At 32.1% G+C, this 25,129-nt stretch overlaps 1 protein-coding gene across 1 annotated transcript; it reads left to right on the plus strand.

Moving 5' to 3' along the window:
• Positions 1-22,557: 22,557 nt before the first annotated feature.
• LOC144545046 (putative prolyl 4-hydroxylase 7) lies at positions 22,558-24,424 on the plus strand. Its single transcript, XM_078293595.1, has 7 exons — positions 22,558-22,748; positions 22,839-22,896; positions 22,980-23,084; positions 23,211-23,268; positions 23,365-23,540; positions 23,800-23,860; positions 23,966-24,424. The coding sequence occupies exons 1-7, from the start codon at positions 22,609-22,611 to the stop codon at positions 24,259-24,261; spliced, it is 894 nt and encodes a 297-aa protein (XP_078149721.1). The 5' UTR covers positions 22,558-22,608; the 3' UTR covers positions 24,262-24,424.
• Positions 24,425-25,129: the final 705 nt, after the last annotated feature.

Consider the following 25,129-nt stretch of genomic DNA (forward strand, 5'->3'; position numbering starts at 1 on the left):
TTTAATTCCTATCTGTTATGTGCCAATATCTATCTGGCCTCTTTGGATTTTCTTGGGTTATCAGAAAGAGGAATATGCATTCGGGTTTTATATCCATTCACTTGCTCTTTGCAGGGGTATTTTTGTAACTAATTTGTTGATAAAGGAAACATATATGTTTCGCTAATTTTGCAGGGGCATAATCTTAGTCTCTGCAATCACCTGCATACAAAGATGGCAGTGGTTGATGTCTCCATTAGACCTCGTTCCCTTTGCATTTTCTGGTTATTGCTTACATATTATTTAATAAATATGTGTATTATGTGCAGATAATGAGCAATAGCATTTGCTCCATCAGTCGAGCTCTTCTTCCTCTCGCTACCGTAAAACAACAATTGGGGGGGGGGGGGGGGGGGGACAAACAAGCATGGTTTTACACCAAGCTACTGTGTAATGCAAACTTTTAGGTGAGCTTTCATCAAAGAAGACTTTACCAGAGCAACCTGAAAAACTAGTCTGTTTTCCCAAATTTGATTCCTTCTACTGTGTTTATTTGGAGTTTTGAACAAATTAAGTTTTGTCATGGTACAGAAATGGATTGTGCACCTTTTACATTTTGGGGATTCTCTTATTGAAGCTATATTGGTTCAACTGAGACTGAATTACATAATATGGTGATTAATTTCAGTTTTGTTTCAGTTTTAATGTGATGAAATTTCTCATCTGCTGGTACCATAGAAGGATTCCAGGTTTAATTAAAGTTTTGTTTTTCTTCTCTTTCCTTCCTATATCATATAAATATTGTAGACCAATTAGGGCTTTGCAAATCATTCTTCGATTGCAATTATTTCTCAACTGAAATTATATGTCAGCTTCTTAGCTTGCATACTAGCTAGTCTGATTTGTACAAGGCCACAAGGGCCTACGAGCCATATAAGAACCAAAAAACAATTGTAGAGTTATATAGTTTGATATGTAGGTGTGTGATTTTGTAAAAATATATAGAGAATGTACGTTACACTTTTTGGAAAACTAAGACATGTGGAGCAATACTTATGAACTGTGTGAATGTTTTGAACTTTTATGAGCTGTATATACACGGTAAAAGAAGTTTCAAAATTATACACTGGAAACAAACAAATATACACATTGGAAACAAATATGAGCAATCATCCCAAGAAATGAATATTTCCAAGTCAGAGAAAATCTCCATTTGTTCTTCACAACTAAAATAGCTTGTAATATATATCCATCAAATCTCTAAAATTAAAGAGACAACAAGCAATTTAAATTACAACAAAATATATTGTAAACAGAACCACACAATCTATTTTGAGACAACAGAAACATTAATTTAGCAAATTAGGCTTAATTGACCATGCTATCTTTCTCATTGATACCTTTCTCTTCCTCGCGCATTATCTTTCCATTAGCAAGATCTTTGCGCTACAATTAAAATCAAGTGATTACAATAATGATATTAATGTTTAGTTTTCTATTTAAAAAATAGTACAATACAAGATTGCACAGCATAGGCATTGTAGAAATTGTAGGCCTCATCAGCAGACTTAAATTCCATGCCGACACAAGGTTGCACAGTATCCCATATAGTAGCCTCATCTTCTTCTAATTTTCTTACACTCTGTTGTTCATTTTTTTTGTTCCTCGTAACATTCCCCTTCCTCCCCATGTCCTTCTTCAACTCCTAAATCTTCTTATTCTTCTATTGCTAATAAATCTTCTCCTTGGGATACTCAAGAGCTAGAAATTCCTCAAATCCAATATAACGATCATTGCTATCCATCTGTTTGGTATAAAAAATAAGTTTCTTAATCAATATATTTGAAGGGAACAAATTAAGTTCATTATAAAAAAAAAATCATTACCCGAAGTTTTATGGTGCCATGGCTATCCATTCTAGGCGAGTTCAAGAAATGAGCTTCATTGAATGAACCTACACTACTTGAAGCATCTCCAAATGACATCTCAACAGTAAATCAAACTGAGACAAGTGCCATCTGTAATCAAATAAAATTTGATTCCAATTAGATTATTTTTTGCATCTATTAACCAAGTAAAGTGTCATCTGTAATCAAATTGAGACAACCATTTTATTAATTGAACTAAAATAACATCCACTGAATCAAAAAAGCATGAGTGGAAACAATACTAAATCCAACCTCATTGGGTGCCTTCATAAATCAAATAATCTATCAAAAAAAATTAATCAAGCACTCAATCATCTCAATTTCACGTTTCTCTCTTGCACATCTAATCTATAAGTTATTCGTCCAACGTCCTGTGATGATTTACCAGAGTTAGAACCACTGGTACGTGCAATGTAAATAATGGAATTGCAAGAGTGAATGGAATTCCACTCAATTTTAGATAGGTACCAAATCATATTTTTAAAACACTACATAAATATTGATCCATAGCACAGATTGACCTGCGCTATGCATAGTATCATATTGTGATGTACATCATAACCTTAACCTTAAGTGGCCAATTCTTCCTCCACTTCACCTTGCATAGCCCATCTATAAGACATCAAACTTCACACTATTAGAAATCATCTCACTTAGAAAATCTAATGTCTTCTCAATTTTATGCTTTCTTCCAGGCCCAATCACGAGAATGTTGATTCACTGAAATTTGCTGCAATTAGCACTGTTCCGTAGTGTGCTTGCTACAAGTTAAGCAGACTTTTTTCCTCCTTTGAGGTAATTGTTTCTGTATATTTTAAATTTCTTTCCAGTTTTTATATATAAAGAGGAAATACTATTGCCACGCCCATTTACCTTATGAAAAGAAAAAACTTATATCAATGCGATTTACCATCAGCTTACTGAATTGGGTTTTCTTTTCTATTTCTATTTTTTTGCTTCATCCCAAAACATTATAAGAAATTGTGTTTAGGTTATGATTTTATTTTTTCTTTCCAAGAATTTCAAACAGTGTCCCTATCAACGGTACAAGTAGTAACACTAGACTGGTAGCAACTTGGACCAGCAAGTAGTTTATTCTAACTCTTTTGGCACTCTTGTATCAATTGTCCAGACTGGACTTAGGGAGAGTAATTTGTATTTGGCATCTTCATTTTCTCTAAGAATGAATTATGAGAGGACATCATGTTTCCTTTACCATCTCATTTCAATTTCTTTTTCTAATTTTTTTCAGGTTGGGATCAATGGCACGAGTCCTGCTAGTTCAAAAAGACGAGATTTATAATGTTGATGGACCGGTATACAATAATTTTCTTTCTGTTTTATTTGTAGCAAATGTACTTTTGAGCACAGGGTCTTAAAAAAAATACTTGAATTAAAGTATAGTTTTATTTCTAACTTTGATTTTATGCTAATTTTTCTCATTTATTAAAACACTCATTTGTTATAAAATATATTATGCAGGTGGACTAACGAGGCATAACAATACATATGAAATCAAAAGTGCAGACAATATTTGTGATTTTGATATTTTAGAAGGATTGTAATACTTAATTATATAGCTACTGTAACATTATCTTTTATTTCGGACCAAATTGTGCTATTTAAATGGGACTATGAAAATCATGTTCAATTCAAAATTTATGATAAATTAAATTGTCAAAAGGAGATATCAAATAAACAGCAATAAATTTGTCTCCAGGAACCAAGGTTCTAAATAGCGCGCTATAGCGGTGCATACTATAAAAGCTACTGCACTATTGGCACTATAGCATGCTATTTCACGCTATAGCGGCGCTATATAGGCATAGCTCATTTTTTCGTTCGTTCCGCTATGACGCGATAAACGTTATTTAAACCTTTGCCAGGAACTAAACAGTTGCAAGGGTAATCCCATGTAATTGCATGCTAGTCCAACCTTTTACATGCGCATGGGGTTAGATAGTTGCATAGACTTTCAACAAAATATAATATAACTAGGGGGTTAACTAGTTGCATGGCCATGGAGTTAAGTTGTTGCATGAACCTCTGATAAAATATAGTATCTTCAATGTGGTTAAGTAGTTGCAAGGCAATGATTTTGTGCTGTTGTATGGACCTCCAATAAATTATAATATCTTACTTTCGAAACGTAGTTGTAAGAGGAGATATAAAACAGTTGCATGGTTGCACATCATACATTTGCATGCGATACATGTTGCATGTGACTACCCTTGCAACAGGTTTCAGGAATGGTCAAACACCATTTCTGTTGCAAAGACCGTCTCTACCATGCAACAAACAGATGCTCCCCTTGCTATAAACTCCGATTCTAGTAGTGTGCAACTTAAATATTATATCGACTTTGCAGCTTTTGTGAAGTTTTGTTAAGCCACCGTTGGATTAGCAATTTTCAAAGTGGCTTAATAAATAGTAAAAAAATTCAGAACAATGTAAAATTTGGTATCCAAGCACATATTAATATGGAGAACAAGATGAACGGTTCAGATCGACTTTTTGAATTTTAAAATTTCAAATTTGGACCGTGTGTATTTCAGCCCATATGCTACCGAAAGCACATTAGCCTATCTCTCTCTCTCTCTCTGTATATATATATATATATATATATATATATATATATATATATATATATATATATATATATATATATATGAGTAAGGCTACGCTACTTCGTGAATTAAACGAGCTGTTTTAATTCGCGCTCATATCTCTAGATTCGAAGTCCAAATAGCCGATCCAAATCGTTAGATATTTAATCTATATTAAAATATGCTTGGAGACCAAATTTTACATTTTTTGGAATTTTTTATTATTTATTAAGATGGTTTGAAAATCGTTGTTTTCTAATGGTGTAGAATTTTAATAAAAACAGCGATTTCAAACCATCTTAATAAATAATAAAAAAATTCCAAAAAATGTAAAATTTGGTCTTCAAGCATATTTTAACATAGATTAAATATCTAACGGTTTGGATCGGCTATTTGGACTTCGAATCTAGAGTTATGAATGCGAATTAAAACAACCCGTTTAATTTGCGAAGTAGCATAGCCTTACTCATATATATATATATATATATATATAGAGAGAGAGAGAGAGAGAGAGAGAGAGTTGGGCTACGGTGAGTTGCGAAATAAAGCGACTATTTCACTCCACGCTCATATTTTGCGATTTTAAAGTTCAAAATGATTTCCATATTGAAATGTGCTTGGAGACCAAATTTTATATTTTTTGGAAATTTTTTACTATATATTAAGACACTTTGAAAATCGCCGATCTAGCGGTCCATAAATTTTTACTGTTTTTTACTGTTCATTAGGGTTTTCAGATTTTCAAAGTGGCATAATAAATAGTAAAAAATTTCCAAAAAATGTAAAATTTAGTTTCCAAGCATATTTTAATATAGATTAAACATCTAACGGTTTGGATCGGCTATTTGAACTTTGAAAATAAAGATATTTTGTGAAGTAAAAACGTGTTTTACTTCGCAACTCACCGTAGCCTTACTATATATATATATATATATGGTTCGGCTAATTTGCTGCTGGCAGCATTTTAGCCGGAGGTGCTGCCCCCCTTTTTTTATTTTTTGATGTCCAAACAACAAATCCAAACGGCTGATATTTTTTTACTATTTATTAAGCTAGTTTGAAAACTGCTGTTTTCAGTAAATTTCTCCAGCATTAAAATCACCAGTTTTCAAACTAGCTTAATAAATAGTAAAAAAATTCCAAAAAGTATAAAATTTGGTATCCAAGTAGATTATAATATAGATTAAACATCTAACGGTTTGGATTTGTTGTTTGGACATCAAAAAATAAAAAAAAGGGGGGCAGCACCTCCGGCTAAAATGCTGCCGACAGCAAATTAGCCGGACCCTATATATATATATATATATATATATTGAGATAGGCTACGGTGAGTTGCGAAGTAAAGCGACTATTTTACTTCACGCTCATATTTTGAGATTTTAAAGTTCAAAACGTCGATCCGAACCGTTCATCTTGTTCTCCATATTGAAATGTGCTCGGAAACCAAATTTTATATTTTCTCAAATTTTTTTACTATTTATTAAGTAATATTGAAAGTCGCTGATCTAATGGTCCAGAAAATTTTATTGTTTTTTACTCTTCACAGCAAAACAGCAATTTTAAAAAATGCTTAATAAATAGTAAAAAAATTCCAAAAAATGTAAAATTTGGTCTCCAAGCACATTTCAATATGGATTAAACATCTAACGATTCGGATCGGTCGTTTGGACTTTCAAAATAAAAATACGGCGTGAAGTATAAATGTGTTTTACTTCGCAACTCACCGTAGCCCATCTCTCTCTCTCTCTCTCTATATATATATATAGGCAAAGGCTTCTATGGACATAAGGACCTATTTGTAAAATAAACATATTTTTATTTTCAAAGTTCATACAGTCGATCCGAACCGTTCATCTTGTTCTCCATATTAATATGTGCTTGGAACCAAATTTTACATTTTTCTGAATTTTTTTACTATTTATTAGATGGGTACAAAATTCAATGGTATGAATTTGATATTTTTTGTACCCATCTTAATAAATAGTAAAAAAAATTCAGAAAAATGTAAAATCTGGTCTCCAAGCACATATTAATATGGAGAACAAGATGAACGGTTCGGATCGACTGTTTGAACTTTGAAAATAAAAATATGTTCATTTTACAAATAGGTCCTTATGTCCATAGAAGCATCACTCATATATATATATATATATATATATATATATATATATATATAGAGTACGGCTAACGCGCTTCCTCTAGCATATGGGCCGAAATGCTTCCGGTGGAAATTTGAAATTTCAAAATCCAAAAAGTAGATCTGAACCGTTCATCTTCTTCTCCATATTAATATCTGCTTGGAGACCAAATTTTACATTTTTCTGAAATTTTTTACTATTTATTAAGCCACTTTGAAAATCGCTGATCCAACGGTGGCTTACCAAACAGTAAAATTCAGAAGCTACCGTTGGATCAGCGATTTTCAAAATAGCTTAATAAATAGTAAAAAATTTCAGAAAAATGTAAAATTTGGTCTCCAAGCAGATATTAATATGGAGAAGAAGATGAACGGTTCAGATCGACTTTTTGGATTTTGAAATTTCAAATTTTCACTGGAAGCATTTCGGCCCATATGCTAGAGGAAGCGCGTTAGCCGTACTCTATATATATATATATATATATATATATATATATATAGTAAGGCTTGGGTGCTATGGATAACATAGAGGGCTACCGTGCTACGGCTCAATATTCGAGTTTTCAAAATCCTAACGGTCGATCCGAACCGTTCATCTTGTTCTCCATATTAATATGTGTTTGGAGACCAAATTTTACATTTTTTGAAAATTTTTTACTATTTTTTTAGCTAGGTAGAAAATCACTTGATCTAAAAAATTCTGCACCATTAAGATATTTGATTTTCTACCTGTCTAAACAAATAGTAAAAAATTTTCAAAAAATGTAAAATTTGGTCTCCAAACACATATTAATATGGAGAACAAGATGAACGGTTCAGATCGTCCGTTAGGATTTTAAAAACTCGAATATTAAGCCGTAGCACCGTAGTCCCCTATGATATCCATAGCACCCAAGCCATACTAAAAACAGCGATTTTCAATAAATCTAAAAAAATAGTAAAAAAATTCCAAAAAATATAAAATTTGGTCCCCAAACACATATTAATATGGAGAACAAGATGAACGGTTCGGATCGACCGTTGCATGGAGGGGCTCTATGCTATGCCTAGCATGCTAGCATATTCCTATATATATATATATATATATGAGTTGGGCTAAAATGAGCCATGGAGTAAAACAAGTTTTTACTCCATGACACTATATTTTCATTTTGAAAATCTAAACAACTGATCCGAACTGTTCAACACAATCTCCATATTAAAATTCTGCACTATTAAAAAATAGTGATTTTCAAACCATCTTAATAAATAGTAAAAAAATTCCAAAAAATGTAAATTTTGGTCTCCAATCACATTTTAATATTGATTAAACATCTAACGGTTTGGATCAGCTATTTTAAAATTTGAAACTAGAGATATGAGTGCGAATTAAAACACCCCCATTAATTCACGAAGTAGCGTAGCCTTACTATATATATAGAGAGAGTAGAACTAGGGTGTTCTTAAGCTCACCAAAGTGTTTGGTGAGCTTAACTACAAAATCCATCAAATCGGTTTCAAATGACGAATCTGAACAGTTGAAACCTGCCCACCTTACGAGTGATGCGTCTACATGTGAAAGTTTTAAACATTTGAATTAATTTAGTATAAAGTCAATCGGTCAAAATTAGAAGGTTAATAAATTAATTTTAGTGCATTCATTTTTTGAAAGTTTTTTGACCGCTTGACTTTATATTAAATTAATTTGAATGTTTAAAATTTTCACATGTAGACACATTACTCGTAAGGTAGGAGGATTTCAATGGTTCAGATCCGTCATTTGAAACCAATTTGATAGGTTTTAGAGTTAAGCTCACCAAACACTTTGAGAGAGAGAGAGAGAGAGAGGAGTTGACTTGGGTGAGCCATGGAGTAAAACGCGTTTGTACTCGACGTCATATTTTCATTTTGAAAATCCAAACAACCGATTCGAACCTTCCAACATGTTCTCCATATTGAAATGTGTTTGGAAACTAAATTTTACATTTTTTGGAATTTTTTTACTATTTATTAAGCAATTTTGAAAATTGCTGTTTTGCTTTGAACAGTAAAAAACAGTAAAAATTTCTAGACCATCGGATCAGTAATTTTCAAAGTGGCTTAATAAATAGTAAAAAAAAAATTAAAAATATAAAATTTGGTCTCCAAGCACATTTCAATATGGAGATCATGTTGAGTGGTTCGGATCGGTTGTTTGGATTTTCAAAATAAAAATATAGTGACATGGAGCACCAAGCCATTTTATCTCATTTTAGCCCAACTCTATATACATATTTAAGTTAAATCACTAATTAGGGTCAAGATTAACGGAATAGGGTTTATCCCGTCCAGACACTGTAGTTGGACGGGATAAACCATCCCATTTTTTCCTAAATTTCAATTTTCCACTAAACATATAAAACTTCTCGCATTTTTTAAAATAACTAATAGATTAGATTTCTTTTCTTTTAGTTATTCTTTTATCCATCTAGGATCAATCAATAACAAAACGCATTATTCCAATATATCAAATATCGATTTCAATGACTTTTGCTACTAGAACCTTCCCAACCATGATTATTTATTTTCTTCCCATTTTTAAATAAATAATTCAATATACATTCCAAAAAAAGAGTGAGTTCCATCGTTTCTATGGTTACCTCTCAAACGGTGAGGTCCTCTCTATACACCGGAGCTTCTTTTTTTAATTAATCTAGGGGACAAAAATCTGCGATATATATTTTTTTATTTTCAATTAATTAAAAAATCGGGAATTTTGAGCTCTAGTTTTAAGGAATATATTGACAACCAAATTAAGAGAAAAAAAACCCACCGGTTAAATTAAAGGAGGCAGATCTGGGATTTGAGTTCTCGGTTGCCTCAACAATTTGGTACTATAAAAGAAGAAAAAGAAGGAAAACAAATTAAAGATAAGGAACCAAAGGAAAAAAAGATAAAGTTTAAAAGCATCCCTTTCCTCCTCTATTTGAGACTAGATGCTCTTTTTTTTTTCTTTTTTTTCTTTTTTGTTTCCTTGTTTCTTTGTTTTTTGGCTCCTCTTTGCACTTGGGTTTATTTTTTCATATTTGTTTATTTATTAACTATTTTATTTATTCAGACGGAGAAAGGCCTAGCTAGATTTGGTAGGTCTATGTCTATATATATTCTATTGAAACCTTAGAGCTCATAACCAAAACATTTACAAAAAGCAAAAGCAAGTTCTTTTTTTTTTTTAACATCCTTCTTTTTAATTTGAATTTTGAATTTGAGTAGAGAAATACCTACTAACAGCGAAATAACCACACAATTCAAATTTCGAACACCTCAATTACCAAGTTTTTATAAAAAAATTTCCCTTTTATCTGAGGTAATTTTAAGACAACTAATATATATCCATATATATATATATAGAGAGAGAGAGAGATGGGCTATGGTGCATTGCAATGCATGGAGGGGTTTGTACATTGGACTATAAATCTAAAATTCAAAATCCAAATGACCGATCCAAACCGTTCATCTTATTCTCCATATTAATATGTACTTGGAGACCAAATTTTATATTTTTCTGAATTTTTTTACTATTTATTAAGTATTTTACAAAATTGTTGATCCAACGGTGGCTTAACAAAACAGTAAAATCAGCAGCCACCGTTGGATCAACAATTTTGTAAAATACTTAATAAATAGTAAAAAAATTCACAACAATGTAAAATTTGGTCTCCAAGCACATATTAATATGGAGAACAAGATGAACGGTTTGGATCGGCCATTTGGATTTTGAATTTTAGATTTATGGTCCAATGCACAAACCCCTCCATGCATTGCAATGCACCATAGCCCATCTCTCTCTCTCTCTCTCTCTGTATATATATATATATATATATATATAGGCTGTGGCTAATTTGCTGCCGGCAGCATTTCTGCCGGCGGTGCTGCCACTATTTTTTCTACTTTTTGATGTTCAAATGACAAATCTAAACCGTTAGATGTTTAATCTATATTATAATCTACTTGGAGACCAAATTTTACATTTTTTGGAATTTTTATACTATATATTAAGCTGGTTTGAAAACCGCTGATTTCAATGCTGCAGAAATTTACTGAAATCAGCGGTTTTCAAACCAGCTTAATATATAGTAAAAAAATTCCAAAAAATGTAAAATTTGGTCTCCAAGTAGATTATAATATAGATTAAACATCTAACGGTTTGGATTTGTTGTTTGGACATCACACGGCTAAATATAGCCCCGGCAGCACCTCTGCCGAAATGCTGCCAGCAGCAATTTAGACAGACCCATATATATATATATATATATATATATATTTAAGAATCAAATCAATTAGGAAATGAATTAATTTCATAATGTTATCAATATATATATATTTACATTAATATAAATTTTTGGCACAATTTTTTTTTAAAGATGTTTATTTACACATATGTCGTTAATTCAATTCATCTTTTAAAAATAAAATCATTTAATAAAAGATGATGTATACATAAAGTCTCATAATCGTCTCATGATGTATATATATGTTAATGTTTGGTTTCATAATTAAATTTTATTGACAATAGATGAAAAAATATTAAATAATGTAATATTGTTGAAAGGGGTCTCTAGACAAAAGACTTGAATTGCCCTTTAGTTAAGACAATTAATTAATTAATTAGTGCTCCTCAAACTGAGTGATACATACACTTTTGAGATAATATTTTTTTTCAAAAAAAGAATAGTTAGATAGTGATAGAGACACAAACAAAAGACAAAAGACTATTTAACTAGTGGAAATGCTTCACTTAGAAGGCACAAGTCACAAAACAAAAGATATTAAAAAAAATTAAAAGAGCCTAATCTATATGACACTACTGGCCCACTCGAAAGAAGTAAAAAAAAAAAGATGAAAAAGAAAAAGTGAAAAGAAAAAAATCAACAAAATTGTAAGAAGCCTTGTGTTTGTATATCTAACTAGTAGAAAAATTCTTGGACTTTGTTCCCATTCACAACAGAAATCTTCTTCTTTGATGACACCTCTCTCTCTCTCTCTCACACACCAAAAATAAAGGAAGGATATATCACTAAAGTCACTGCAAAAGCTTCTTGCATGCATTAACCTTTGTCAAAGAATCTTTTGAATGTGAATTTTGTGTGAGTGAAGCTGCTGGCTTGGACTCCTTTTGCAAAAGTTAACACTTGACCCAGTTGCTACCAAATCATACATGTTCCAAGTTATATATATATAGATGTATATATAGTTAAAACCAGCAATGAGACCCACATCACTTTGTGATCCGCCTTCCTATCATTGGAATTCCATTCTATTCTACCAGCACCCCACACCTCCCCCCCCTCTATTGCCGGCCCGGTGGTTGCCCCGATTTACCGGCTCTCCTGCAAAAACAAATGCAAAGATAGTTGATCAGATTAATTGGCGCAAGCAGCCAAGGAAGTGCATCAGGTGAACCTAGCTATGTGTCTATTATGATATATACTTCATTAATTAGGCTTTCAATTAATTAGATAATTATTTTAAATTAATGAGATATCTGTGTACTTTGTTTTGAGGGACCCACAATTGTGTCATGCATGTGTCAATCATTTGGTGGTCATGGTTTGTATTTTTCCTATATGTATAGTACCTAGGACAGGTTAGGGATATGGTGACACTGATGTGTGCCTCCTTTTATTTTTATATATACTTTGCAGTTTGCAATAAGGATAAGTATCTTCTCTTTCTATTGTGTGTGTGTGTGTTTGTATATAGCTTTGTGCTCTCCATTTTATTGTTTTATGGAGACAACCTGACAGTCTCTGCTCCTCTCAAACTGTACAAAAACAACATGGGAGTTGGACATGACTGTCTGATTTTAAAGTGGGTACCCAAATATGCCTCTGACCAGTACAATAAAATGGGTAGAGTAGAGTGCATGTCTCTTGTTTGGGGGTAATAAGTGAATTTCATAAATGGAAAAGTGCAGAAGGAATCCTGTGCAATGCACACAAGTCACAACATATATATGTACTTGATGTCTCATGTTGTGGAGCCAGCTTCTGCACTTTAATCACTTACCATACTTTTGTATCATATATATATCAACCTATATTGTATTTTTTTTTTCCTTTTTTTTTTTTTGTTACAACTAAAAGAAAAAATGGGAAATCAGAATATCAAAACTAGTTATAAACTAAAGTTAAAAAGAAGAAACTTCATCTTTTTCACTTTTTCTTTTGGTTGAACTTTGAACAGACAAAGGCAAAGTTTGACCAGCAATTATTAGAGTTATTGCCAAACCTAATTGAAATTTGAAGCCTTTGTTTAATTAAATCCATATTCATATATGCAAGTACCAATTAATCATTCAGAAGGGCATTATTTTATTGTTTTTACCTAGATAATAGATATATCAATTTAGAGAATTAAGAACCTATATATGACCCTCAAGATTATTATTATTATTTGGTAATTAAATTCATATTCTATCCATTAATTAATCAATATTCAGTTGTACATTATATAAGGCCACACAAAACATACATATTTTTTTCATGAGACAATTATCAATTACCCATGAAGGATAGAAAATGTTTAACAAATGGTATTACAAAATACATAAAAAAAAACATATAAAAATTATCATACCTATTGTGAATTGGATCAGGTCCATTTGGGACTTTTCTCTTGATGTCTCTAAATGTGTCAAACTCCTTTGGGCCCATTGTTCTTCCTTTCAATTTGGGTACTTGCAAATTGTTTTGAAGAGGCAATGGAGGAGGAGGAAGAGATGAATTAGAAGAGAAGGAAGCAACCTTAGTTGCACCTTGTTTTTCAACATTTGTCACACCTTGTAGCAATACAAGGACAACAAAAAAGCCAACACAAAGCAAACACACCATTCTTCTTGCCATGCTGCCTAAACAACTCATTGTCATATATCTTCTCTCTCTTGCTATGCTTCCTTCTTTTACCTTTGTTTCTCTCTCTCTCTCTCTCTATATATATATCCTTGGTTGGGTCTTGAGTATATATCTTCCCTCTCTCTCTCTGTCTACTGCCTCTTATCACAAGAAATAGTGCTCACTGCTTTGTGTAGATGAAAAAAAGCTTGATATAGAATGAATCATTGCAAGAAACTATATATGCAAGAATAAGATCTAAGAGAAAAGAGAAGATATATATGCTAGATAGCTTGTGTTAGAGAGAGAAAAAGTGAAGGTGGGAATATAAGGGGATTGATGGATGGATGGAGTTCTGCTGCTAGAGCTTATATATATATACATATATGAAGAATATTATATATTTGATTATGTCATCTGTATGTGTGCATTGTTGGGCTATTTTGGATTGGTGATTTATTTAGTTTGAAATATTCTCTTCTCTCTTTCTTTTTTTTTGTTTCTCTTTTTCTTTTTCTTTGTCATTGGAGTTGGAAGCGATTCTGTTGTGCTTTTGTAGGACCTTAGAAGTGGAGAAGAGAACTAAAGCAGAGGGAGATGTTCTGATTTTTAGTTTATGTTCATATGTGGCACCAATGTTGTTCCAATTCATGAGGTAGGTTAATAATTAATCATTATTTAGGAGCTAGGATTTTCTCCTGTTGGATCCTAGCCTTCTTATATAATACATTTGAGATATCTGCACAATGTTTTACAACTTAATAAATAAATATTTTGAAACTATGTGTCATGATAATATATGTAGCATTAATGACTTATTTATTACAGCATGTGATTTTTGTGTTGGGCGAGTATTACTTAGAGCAACAAATTAGAATATTGATTTGAATAATATCATGTGATAATATTATTGAAAGTTTAGCAATTATTAAAGAAAATAATGCCCATCTTGTACAAACATGACATTATGCCTATCATGCACATGATGAACCAATTAATATCATTTATTAATTAATGGCCTCTAAACATATAAAGTTTGTGCTCGTTTTTGTCTAAAATTGTTGTGATAGTTTATAACTGTGATCATCAGATGCTTGAAGATAACAATATGTAGAAAATTAATACATTAAATAATATATAACAATGGTAAAAGGCATACATACTTTATCCTATAAATGCAATGCAAATAAGGTAAAACATTAAAAAGAAGAAGAAGAATAAAGAGAGACAAAGAAAGTCAGATTCTTGGTGATATAAAAATTAAAAAATGGATTCGCCATGATATATTGTTTTCCACTAACTAAAGGAACCTTCATCTTAACAAATGCATTTTGGTTAAGTAGATATACAGTTGACTCATGATTAGCTACACAGTATGAGGCACAGAAAATTGAGGTTGTTTTGATTTGGTAGCTATCAGTAGGTAACTTTGGAACAGGGAAGGACCCACAAGAAATGAATTTTGGGTACTTTGATGCAAGCAAAAGAAGAGAGAGGAGATTAATTGAGGATAGAAGCATCACTGTCTCCTCTTCCCTAAGTTGTAACTAAAACCCAACACCCCTTATGACTGGTTTATTACCTCCTCCTGCTTTATTACAACACTACCTGCCTTCGTCTTTGTCTTTGCCTTTGTCTTTGCTTTCTCTCTTTTCAAGAGATCTCTTCTTTTGCAATAAAACCCCTCCTCTTTTTTTTTTGTCTTTCTTTTTTAATTTTTAATTTTTTTTTTACTCCATCTTGTTCTCTGGTAGTCAAGATGAAAGAGCATCTTGCCATTTTTTTTTTTTTTTTTTTTTTGTCGATGCAACTTGTTTGATGAAACTATATAATCACTAAAAGAATATTATTATCAAGGCGGATCTAAGTATAACTCAGGAAGTGCCCAGTCATTTTGATGGTTTTATCTTCTTTCTTTTTTATCATGTACATATTGAAACTTAATTGATTTTTTTTATATATATAGTTCAGTCGTACTCATGACATGTTAAATGTGTGTTTGTAACTTAGTGGTTAGAATTTAATTTAATAATTTTGGAGGCTTAGAGTTCAAATCTCAGTAACTTATATTTTCACATATTATATATTTTATGTTTTAGTCCCTCTAATTAAATTTTCTAATTCCACCCCTCATAATTAGTTACCAAAACAAAAGTTAGTTGAAATGAAATTTGAAGGGCTACAATGTAATTTCTTTGTTTTATAATTTTTGGGGTGTTCAAATTATGAAAATATTTTTGAGAGCGACGGCTGCAAGACAGAATAAAACCAAAACGCTTTTTCATGCTCTGCTCTGTACCAGAGAACTCTGCTGTGACAATAACACCTCTATATATTGCTGTCTGTCTTCACAAATCCCCAACAAGAGAGAGAGCAGAGAAGAACCTTATTGGAAATTTTATTTGACCGGATCAGATCACCGTATCCAAAAAATCAAAAACTAATTAAAGCACCAGATGTGTTTCTATCAAGTCAGAACTTAGAACCACACTGAAAACGAAAATCGCTCTACCAATCTGATATGTACGGTTCTATAATATGTCAGGTGATTGAGAATCTTTAAATTCAAGGGTAGATTTAGGAATCTAAATATGTGGCGTGTCGTGACTTGAGTCATGTGTTATGCTGTGCCGTGATCAAATTCATAAAAATAATTACAATACGTTAGTTACGCTTTGGCTACACGTGATGTGTTCAAACGTACGTAACTCGTTATGCTTGATTTCATTTAACTAACTTTTTTCATAATTAAAGTTAATTTATTCAAAATTCACAATTCGATCAAGATCTAGCAGTCTTAATTACACGTAACGTATCGTGATCAAATCTTTCGCATGACGTGTTGTGTTGTGTCAAATTTTAAAAAAATAATCACGTCATGCAAATGATCATAGTACGATTATGTCGTCACTTTTATCCCTAGATCTATTGAATATTGTGTTCCGTTAATTAATGTTCGTAATACCATTAGTGAAATGGAATTAGCGGTTCTGGGGTAAATCGCTTTGGAGCTGTCCAAAAATGTCAGATTAAGATTTTTTAAATCATACTATTTTCGATTTAGTGTTTAAATTATACTGTTTTGTTTTAGTGATAATTAAGCTTGTTCTTCTTTATTTGGTGTTTAAATTTCTTCTTTGGCTTTTTTTTCTTTATTTGTACGAAATGAGATCGAATAAGTATATATATATGAGATAACACGAACTAATTTACGAAAAAACACACTTGTTAATATATACAGAATAATTATGGGATCATGAGCGGATCCAGTGTGGTCCAGGGAGACAACTGCTTACAGAGGGGTCTCACATGTCACTGATTCAATATAATGTTTCTTGTTTTATTTTAATTTTCGGATAGGCTTGATTTATGATGAGTCCATGTCATTTCATGTTTTTTATATTTTGATCTATGTGGTGTGGATGTATTCAAAATGAAGAAGTTCAATTTAATTCAAATGGTGCCTCTATGACAGTGGATCCCACTGGTCAAATCGTCATCTACCACACCCAAATTGCACCAAAATGTGCGTTAAATTTTGTAAAATCCATATAAAATCAAGCGTTTTGATGTTTTCACGTTCTTCATATCGAAATTCTCGGTTTAACGTGTAGAAAATTATTATTGATTTTATTTTCAATAAATGCAAATCTCATTTTTGTGAATTTCAAAAAATTAGGTTTTAAAGCATTGAATCGACTTAAATGAATTCTCAAATTTTTAGGATTCAACAAATGCTCCCCATAAAATTGTGAAGCTAATGGGTTTGAACCCGATAAGTTATTTGAATTCAATTTTTGCCTCTCCCTGGCAAAAATCCTACATCTACCCCTGTATGGGATGCACATAAATGACTGCTTCACTTTATTGTGAGAATTAATTGTGAAAAGAATTAAGAATTATCTTTTTTCTCAAAAACATAAAAATAATACGTTTTTTTTATTAATAATTAGAGTAATTTATGTCAAATTACTAATTGAGTTCTCTTTGATAAAATTAATCTTTTAATGTTTATTGGTATGTGATTGATTACAATTAAGTAATAGTGAATATATCTTCCAAACAGATTCAAGAATAAAAAGGACAAAAAAAATAGATATGATGTCCAAACTAATTCAAGAATAAAAGAATCAATTGGCAACTGACTAATTTAATAATCTTGACTTTCTTTAAGAATAAATTTTAATTTGAAAGTCTCATATTTATGATATAAGATATATAACATATGTATATTTTGTGCATAAAAATAATGAAATTTTATGTGAGTTTTATCACTTGATCAAATAAGTTAAAATTTTAATCCATATTTAACAATTGTTAATAGATAGAATATCCAATGACATTCTAGTTGTAGGAAATTTGATGCATAACCAATTTATTAGAAGAAGAAGAAGAAAAATAATGTCTATGAGATTTTTTTTATATTATTTGAATTTATAACTTGTTTTTAAAAGTATTGTCAAATTATTAAGTTCATGCACTATCAACATAAGAATTTATGCAACCAAATTATAACTCTAAATTTATTGAACACAAGTAAAATAGTACAGAATAACATTAATTTATTATATTTATTTTCATGTTTCTAAAAATTAAGTTTGAAGCCCAATTAAACTATATGTCACCGGCCCAACAGGCTACATACAGTAATTGGGTCTCTGTCCGTATTTGTTTTCAATCATGTGGATGCCTCACCATATACAACGGATGCATGCCTGATGGAATCACTGAACTTCACCTTGGAAGTAGCGGCGCCTTGGCCGTCAAATGTGCCACCTCCTTCAAGTCTCAGACCTTCAATCAGATATCTCCATTTTAAGTTGTTTAGGGATAGAATAGTCATTTTGCCTGCTCCGTTATTTCTTTCTCACGAGTCACGACACCGTTACGTTTCTTTCTCCTCCAATCTCTTTCTGGCCGCTCCCTCTCTAAAGTCTAAACCCTCGCCACTCCGCCAGAGAAAAACCCTACCTCCTCCGCGCGCCACCTCTCTTCTCCTCCGACCCACCCCACCCTCTCCACTCCGACTTGACCCTCTCCTTCACGAATCTCTACTCTCCCTCAAATCGCTCTCTCCACATCGCTCCAGAGGCACTTTTGCATCATCTCGGCGGTCTTTCTGGCATTGACTCGCACCATATCGGCGAGCACATTGTCCACCTCTTTGGAAATGAAGCAAGTGACAAGTTCTTGCAGAAGATTTACCATGCAGTATGTGATTTATTTATTTATTTATTCAAATGAATGATTATATATAGGCTATAGCACATTAGAGACAAGCATTCACAAAGATGAGTATATACCTTGTTTACCTCTGCTGTACATGAACAACAAGGATTGGTACAGTTTCAATAAGTACCGTTTAATACAGTATATAAAATTAGTTTAATAAACTAATTTTAGAATGCTAGCTATACTATGTACAACAGCAAAAACCGACTTCTGACAATGGAATCTTGCTGAGCGGATGCCAGACAAACGAGACATCAGCAGATGTGGGCCCGGAGGATGGAGTTGGTAAGCCATGCGGAGCATTTACCCACTCATTGCAGAAGGTCCTGGCAAAACATCCAGGGGTTATAAGCAACAAGGACTTGGTGGCAAAGGTGAGACAGCTGCTACGCATGCAAGGCTTCGAACAGCAGATCCTTGTTCAATTTCTATCTTCTTATTAGTTTCCCTCCACCAATTTGGGTTGGACTACAGCACTACTGATTGTCATTCTACCTTTACAATTATTTTTTTCTGAAAAACATAGCATCCTTTCCTTGCAATAGTTGTGAATTTCACGCTTTGAATTTAAGACTCTAAATGCAGGAGTAGTTCTAGAGTTTCCAGAAAAATTCAATTTTGTTTAATTTGCTAGTAGTAGTATATTTACTGTCTAAATATCTGCTTTTGTTCTCAGTATATATCCTGTGTGTCAACTGTTAACATCGATGGACCCATTCATTAACTAAAAAATCTTTAGGCAACAAGTCATGGTCTTTAACATTTGTTTTTGTTTTCTTAAATTTTGACCTTTGACAAATTTCCTCAAATGAGTGCTGCAGAATATGAAATTAATTTCTAACCTTGTTGTAAAGCAAAGAGTCTAATTTGAGCATAAGTGCAGAGCTCGAGATGTGGATTATGGTTTCTGGAATTAAATAAAAATATCTAAACTGTCATGAGATATTTTGCTTGTATAATTAAGACTGAATACTGTTCTAGCTGATCTATATTTTTTTAACATCTCAGGACCCATGCATTAGTAAAAAGTGACGGTCATGCTTCCAACCTGTGTTGTTGCAATGCTTACTTTTCGACAGGATATATGTTGGTCTTAATCATTAGATCTCTTTCTTAAATTACTGTTTTGGCCTCTTGAAAAACCCAGAAATCAAGGCTCTTGTAGTCTTGCTGGATGAGATCAAATGTATAGGGAAATTAAACAGTACCAAAACTTTCCCAATTTTGCTTTGCTCTCAGATTTTAAGGTTAGGCACACAAGGAGGCTCTTTAGTACAAGGACCATGTCTAACGTGGCTAACCCGTCATCAGTTGCGGGTTCAACTTTGACGGAGCAAGGGCAGGAAGTTGACTTGTTGAATTTTGTTAATGATGATTGTGGAGGCGTAATTGTTGAGATGAAAGCCCCAATGGATCCTACTGCTTTTGCTGCTTCTTTGAGAGCTTCGGTTTCTCACTGGAGAAAGCAGGTTTATACTTTTGCTTCTCCAAACTTTTGCAAAAAAGCACCCACAATTTGTGTGTGTGTATGTTACATAACACCTTCAGTGTTAATATGCAAAACTTTAAATAAAAAGAAGAAGAGAATCTGCAACTGGCTTTGACATTGAAAGATTATTAACCTCAAGCCCTCTCTTCAACACTATTAACATTTTTGTTTACCTAATTTTGTTTATGATGCTGGCAGAAGAAATCATTCTCCCCCTTAAACTGAATATTCTCATTCTAATATCTTTGTTTTATCATTTCTCTAGAATCCTAGTTCTAGTCAATTATTAAATACTAGCAAAATTGAAGTTAACAATATTTTATGCAAAGATAATGAGATGAATGCTAAGACAAAACTGTTAGGACTGGGATATTCAACAAAATCTAGCACTTCAGCAAATACACTCTTTTTCTTGTGCAAATACCAAAAATCATTGGTACTTTGCAAATAAGAATAAATAGTTGGTATTTATGCAAAAAATAAAAAAATTCTATAAGTTTTGAATTGAGACTTGTGTGTCTCAGGAGGATGGAATAATGAAAACCTTTGCTCCATATGGAATGTACAAAATTCATCAGGACAGGTACTGGTATGTAATGCTTCGCACCAGGATATTTGTTCCAGACAATGAACAGTACTTTTATTCATTACATTATAGAACTTTAGTGGCAGAAATCAAACAGAAAACCAAACTAGTGCATCGTATAAATGGACTAGAACCAGTTTCATACTGTTCAGTATGTCAGGACCCATGCATTGTGTTGTTTTAATGACATTATTTATCTTCTGTGGCATAAAATTTCTGAAACAAATTTCTTTCTAAATTCAAATATATTTTGAATTCTTATTGACTAATTCTACGGCCATTTTTATTAAAATCCCCTTCAAAAAAGAAAATTTCAAAAATAACCTTGCTTCTTAATTTTTTTTATCATTTCTTTGACTGCTTGAGCGTGTAGCAAATAAACTTGAAACTTTTAAAATTTTATATGTGCATACATCACTCATGAAGTACGTGGATTTCAACAGTTTGGATTTGGAGTTTAAAGTCGATCTAATATACTTTTGGAGTTATGCTCATCAAACCCTCGTGGTGAGCACATTACACCCTAACTTTACTATATATATATATATATATATATATATATATATATGCGCGTGTGTGTGTGTGGCAGTAATTAAAGTCAAAAACCGCTAAATGGAAGTATATATATAATAATTGTCAATTTATTATCCAGCTGGTCAAGTCAAATACCATGCATGGTACCACTGTGTGTTGACCACAAAATTTTATAACATATCTATTTTATTATATATATAATTTTGAATGGGTTTTGCACTGTTCATTCAGTGCTGGCCCTTTCTCAACCATCTGATCCGTATCAAACGATCAATCTTCGCTGTGTTGACGCGTGTATCGTCTCTTCCTCTCTCTTCTCGATCGTCCTGTCTATTATATTCTTCCCTTCCCTTCCGTTCTATTCTTTAATTGTATCCATCTTTTCACAATTTTCCCTTGTCTGATTCCAATATTCTCTGCTTGCCTCTCCCCCCTCACCTCCCTTCTTCTTTCTCCCGTCTCTTTCAAAAAATCCTAACCTCCCCTCTCTCTCTCCCCTCTCGACATCGAAGCGGTTGCAACCCTTCAAAATCTGCGTTTCTGGTTACACTTTTAATAAAAAAAAATAACAAGTATAAAAGAAAAAGAATGATTAATTGATCGTTGACCGTTGACCGTTGGAGCTAATTACAAATTGCATTTTTATTTTTTTTTGAGGAATTTCATATATACCTCTCAGAATCTTCGAAATTACATATTTCTTGGCCCCTCAAAAGTTTAATGTATACCAATTAGAAACCTATATTTTATTTAACTATGTTATATATTTTTAATTTCTCTTAATAAAAGATAAAATGGGTACTTTATAAAATAAAAATAAGTTTTAATAGAGAATACAACAAAATGGATAAATTTGTTAATTTTTAAATTTTAGAAGGGTAAAGATGATATTTTCAATTTTAGAGTGAGAAAATACGTAATTTCAATATATACAAAGTGTATACATGAAATTCCCCCTATTTTTTCTTTTTGTTTAATTTATTCAAGGTTCAGGATAAAATTTCGGAATTATTTTTACGGAAGCATATTACGAACTGTTAAGGTAAAAAAGAAAAAGAATAAGGTTGAATAAGTAAAAGTGCACTGCTTTGGTGGTTTCCCCTTCACTTACTGCGGCGCCTCTCCAAAATCAAACGGCGCAGGCACTCTGTTTCTCTCCTCTCTCTCTCTCTCTTCTTTCTCTCTCCTATCAATTGGTTTTATAAAGGTCAGATAAACAAAAAAACCCAACACAGAATTCTTCTCCACTTTTAATCAATTTCAACAATGGCAACAAGTATACTTTTCATTTTTCAGTTGTTTATGTGTCTAATTTTCTTCATTCCTGTTCTTAAATCAGAGGAAAATAAGGTCAATTCTGTCCAATTTGATCCGACCAATGTTGTGCAAATCTCTTGGAAACCTAGGTAAATATGTCTTTTTTATGACATCATACCAATTCTCATAATAGAAATTCATTAAGGTAAAGAATTGTGTTTTTCTTCTTCTTTTTTCAGGATATTTTTGTACAAGGGGTTTCTTTCTGACGAAGAATCTGACCACCTTATTTATCTGGTAACAATCTAACATTGTTTCTTAGATATGTCTAATCACATAGAATTTTACTATAATATTGGAATTTTTTTTATCATATATAGGGAAAGAAGAAGTTGGCAAAATCAACAGTAGCTGATAATGAATCGGGTGAAAGCATCATGAGTGAGGTTCGTACCAGTTCCGGCATGTTCTTGTCTAAGCGCCAGGTACACCATTTCACGCCATCAGATTCTGATATTTGTTTCTGTTTGTTAATTAATCAATTCTGTAAAGAGAAAAAAAAATAAAAAAAATAATTGACTGATGTGCAATCGATTGCTTTGTCTCTGAAGGATGAAATTGTTGCTCGAATAGAGGATCGAATTGCTGCCTGGACATTCCTTCCTCAAGGTATTGTATTATTTTTCATATAATATCAATAGTTATCTAACAAATGCATAGATGCTTATTTATTTTTATTTTCTACTGTAAAATATTTCTGAGCAGAAAATGCTGAGTCGATTCAGATATTGAGGTACCAACACGGGCAAAAATATGAGCCGCATTTTGATTTTTTTCAAGACAAGAAAAATCAAGAACGAGGGGGCCACCGCCTCGCAACAGTTCTCATGTATCTCTCTGATGTTAAATTCGGGGGCGAAACAGTCTTTCCTCAGGCTGAGGTGCTTGTTTAATTGCCTCATTTTTTTAACAAAAACCATCTCTCTCCAATATTAAACCATATCTGTCTCAAAAACCATAAAAAAAAACTTTTTTCTTTTAACACTTAAATTTTGTTTAATAACATAAGCAAAATGCTGGCAATAAAAAATAATACACAAGTATAGGTATTTTAGTTAACTGGGTTTGAGATTTATCCACCTGATTATATTTTTTTTTCCTAAACAATTGTATTTGCTAAAAATAATTATTCTTTTATAGTTGGGACTTTTACAAGAGAAGGACGAGACATGGTCCGATTGCGCAAAGAAGGGACTTGCAGGTAATTTTAACTCAAAAATTAATATACTTTCTCGTCCAATAATTACATCAATTAGAAAATTAACAAAATATGTTCTAATTAAATGACGCAATTAATTGGGAGCAGTGAAACCTGTGAAGGGAGATGCGGTGCTATTCTTCAGTCTGAACCCAGACGGTACAACCGACTCAAGGAGCTTGCACGGTAGTTGCCCGGTCATAGAAGGAGAGAAATGGTCGGCCCCGACATGGATCCATGTCGGGTCGTTTGACAAACTGTACATTTCTACTGACGTATGCTCTGACGAGAATTCTAATTGCCCGCGCTGGGCCACTGCCGGGGAGTGCAAGAAGAACCCGGTATACATGTTGGCCAACTGCAAGCGCAGCTGTGCAGTTTGCGACTCAAAGTCGGATGTTTAGCTTAATTAATTTTGAAACTTTTTGAAATACAAGTTTTGTTCTTTGAATTTTATATACAAACGGTACTTTGGTGGTGTATTTTGTATATAAATGTGGAAGTGTAGTGACAAAACAATTTTTGGTTTAAATATTGAATGCACTAAGATTGAATTCAAGACTCAAATGGGGAAGTATAGTAAGCAAACATTTTTTTTATTTTCCTTTCATTTTGAAAACTTGTTTGATTGACTGATTAAATTCGAGGGAGAGATGATGGTGGCTTCAAATTTTGAATGCCCAAAGATTGGATTTCAAAAACGTTTTCTTAGTTCAAAATAGTGGTTGTTTAATCTGTTATGGTTATCATTATTATAATTAAAACAATTATTGTAACTAAACAATAATAATTAAAAGTTAAAACAATGATATGATTAGGGGTGTCAACAGGTACGGGTAGGATGGAGGCATTTTCAGATCCGTATTCATAATGATAACGGAAAAAAAAATATATACCCATATTCTTCTTTTCGAATACGATACGAATTGATTAAACGGATAAAAAAAATGTTATTGATATTTTGATTTGTGCTTTCAATAAAATATTTTTTAAAATAAGAAAAAAAATATGATAAATACAACTAATTTGTATTATGAAAATTTAATAAATACAAAATTTTATTGTATCATGTATTATCTTTATACAAAATATATATATCTATATATATATATATATATATATATATTTTTTTTTAAATTATCTTATACGATAACGAATAAGATAATGAAAAAAATCAAAGAATATTCTAACCTAGCCTCTTTTGTGTGTTAAATTTCTTTCTAAAGACTCACCTTAGTTTTATAGTTTAATTTAATCTAAAACTTGAAGCTT

Source organism: Carex rostrata, chromosome 27 (genome assembly GCF_964058835.1).
Source record: "Carex rostrata chromosome 27, lpCarRost1.2, whole genome shotgun sequence".
Lineage (NCBI taxonomy): Eukaryota > Viridiplantae > Streptophyta > Magnoliopsida > Poales > Cyperaceae > Carex > Carex rostrata.

Bases quoted from the DNA above. Each gene is read 5' to 3' on its own strand.
- LOC144545046 (XM_078293595.1), top strand. From the start codon at position 22,609: ATGGCAACAAGTATACTTTTCATTTTTCAGTTGTTTATGTGTCTAATT. The intron at 22,749-22,838 runs GTAAATATGTCT...TTCTTTTTTCAG, and splicing joins CAAATCTCTTGGAAACCTAG to GATATTTTTGTACAAGGGGT. The intron at 23,861-23,965 runs GTAATTTTAACT...AATTGGGAGCAG, and splicing joins CGCAAAGAAGGGACTTGCAG to TGAAACCTGTGAAGGGAGAT.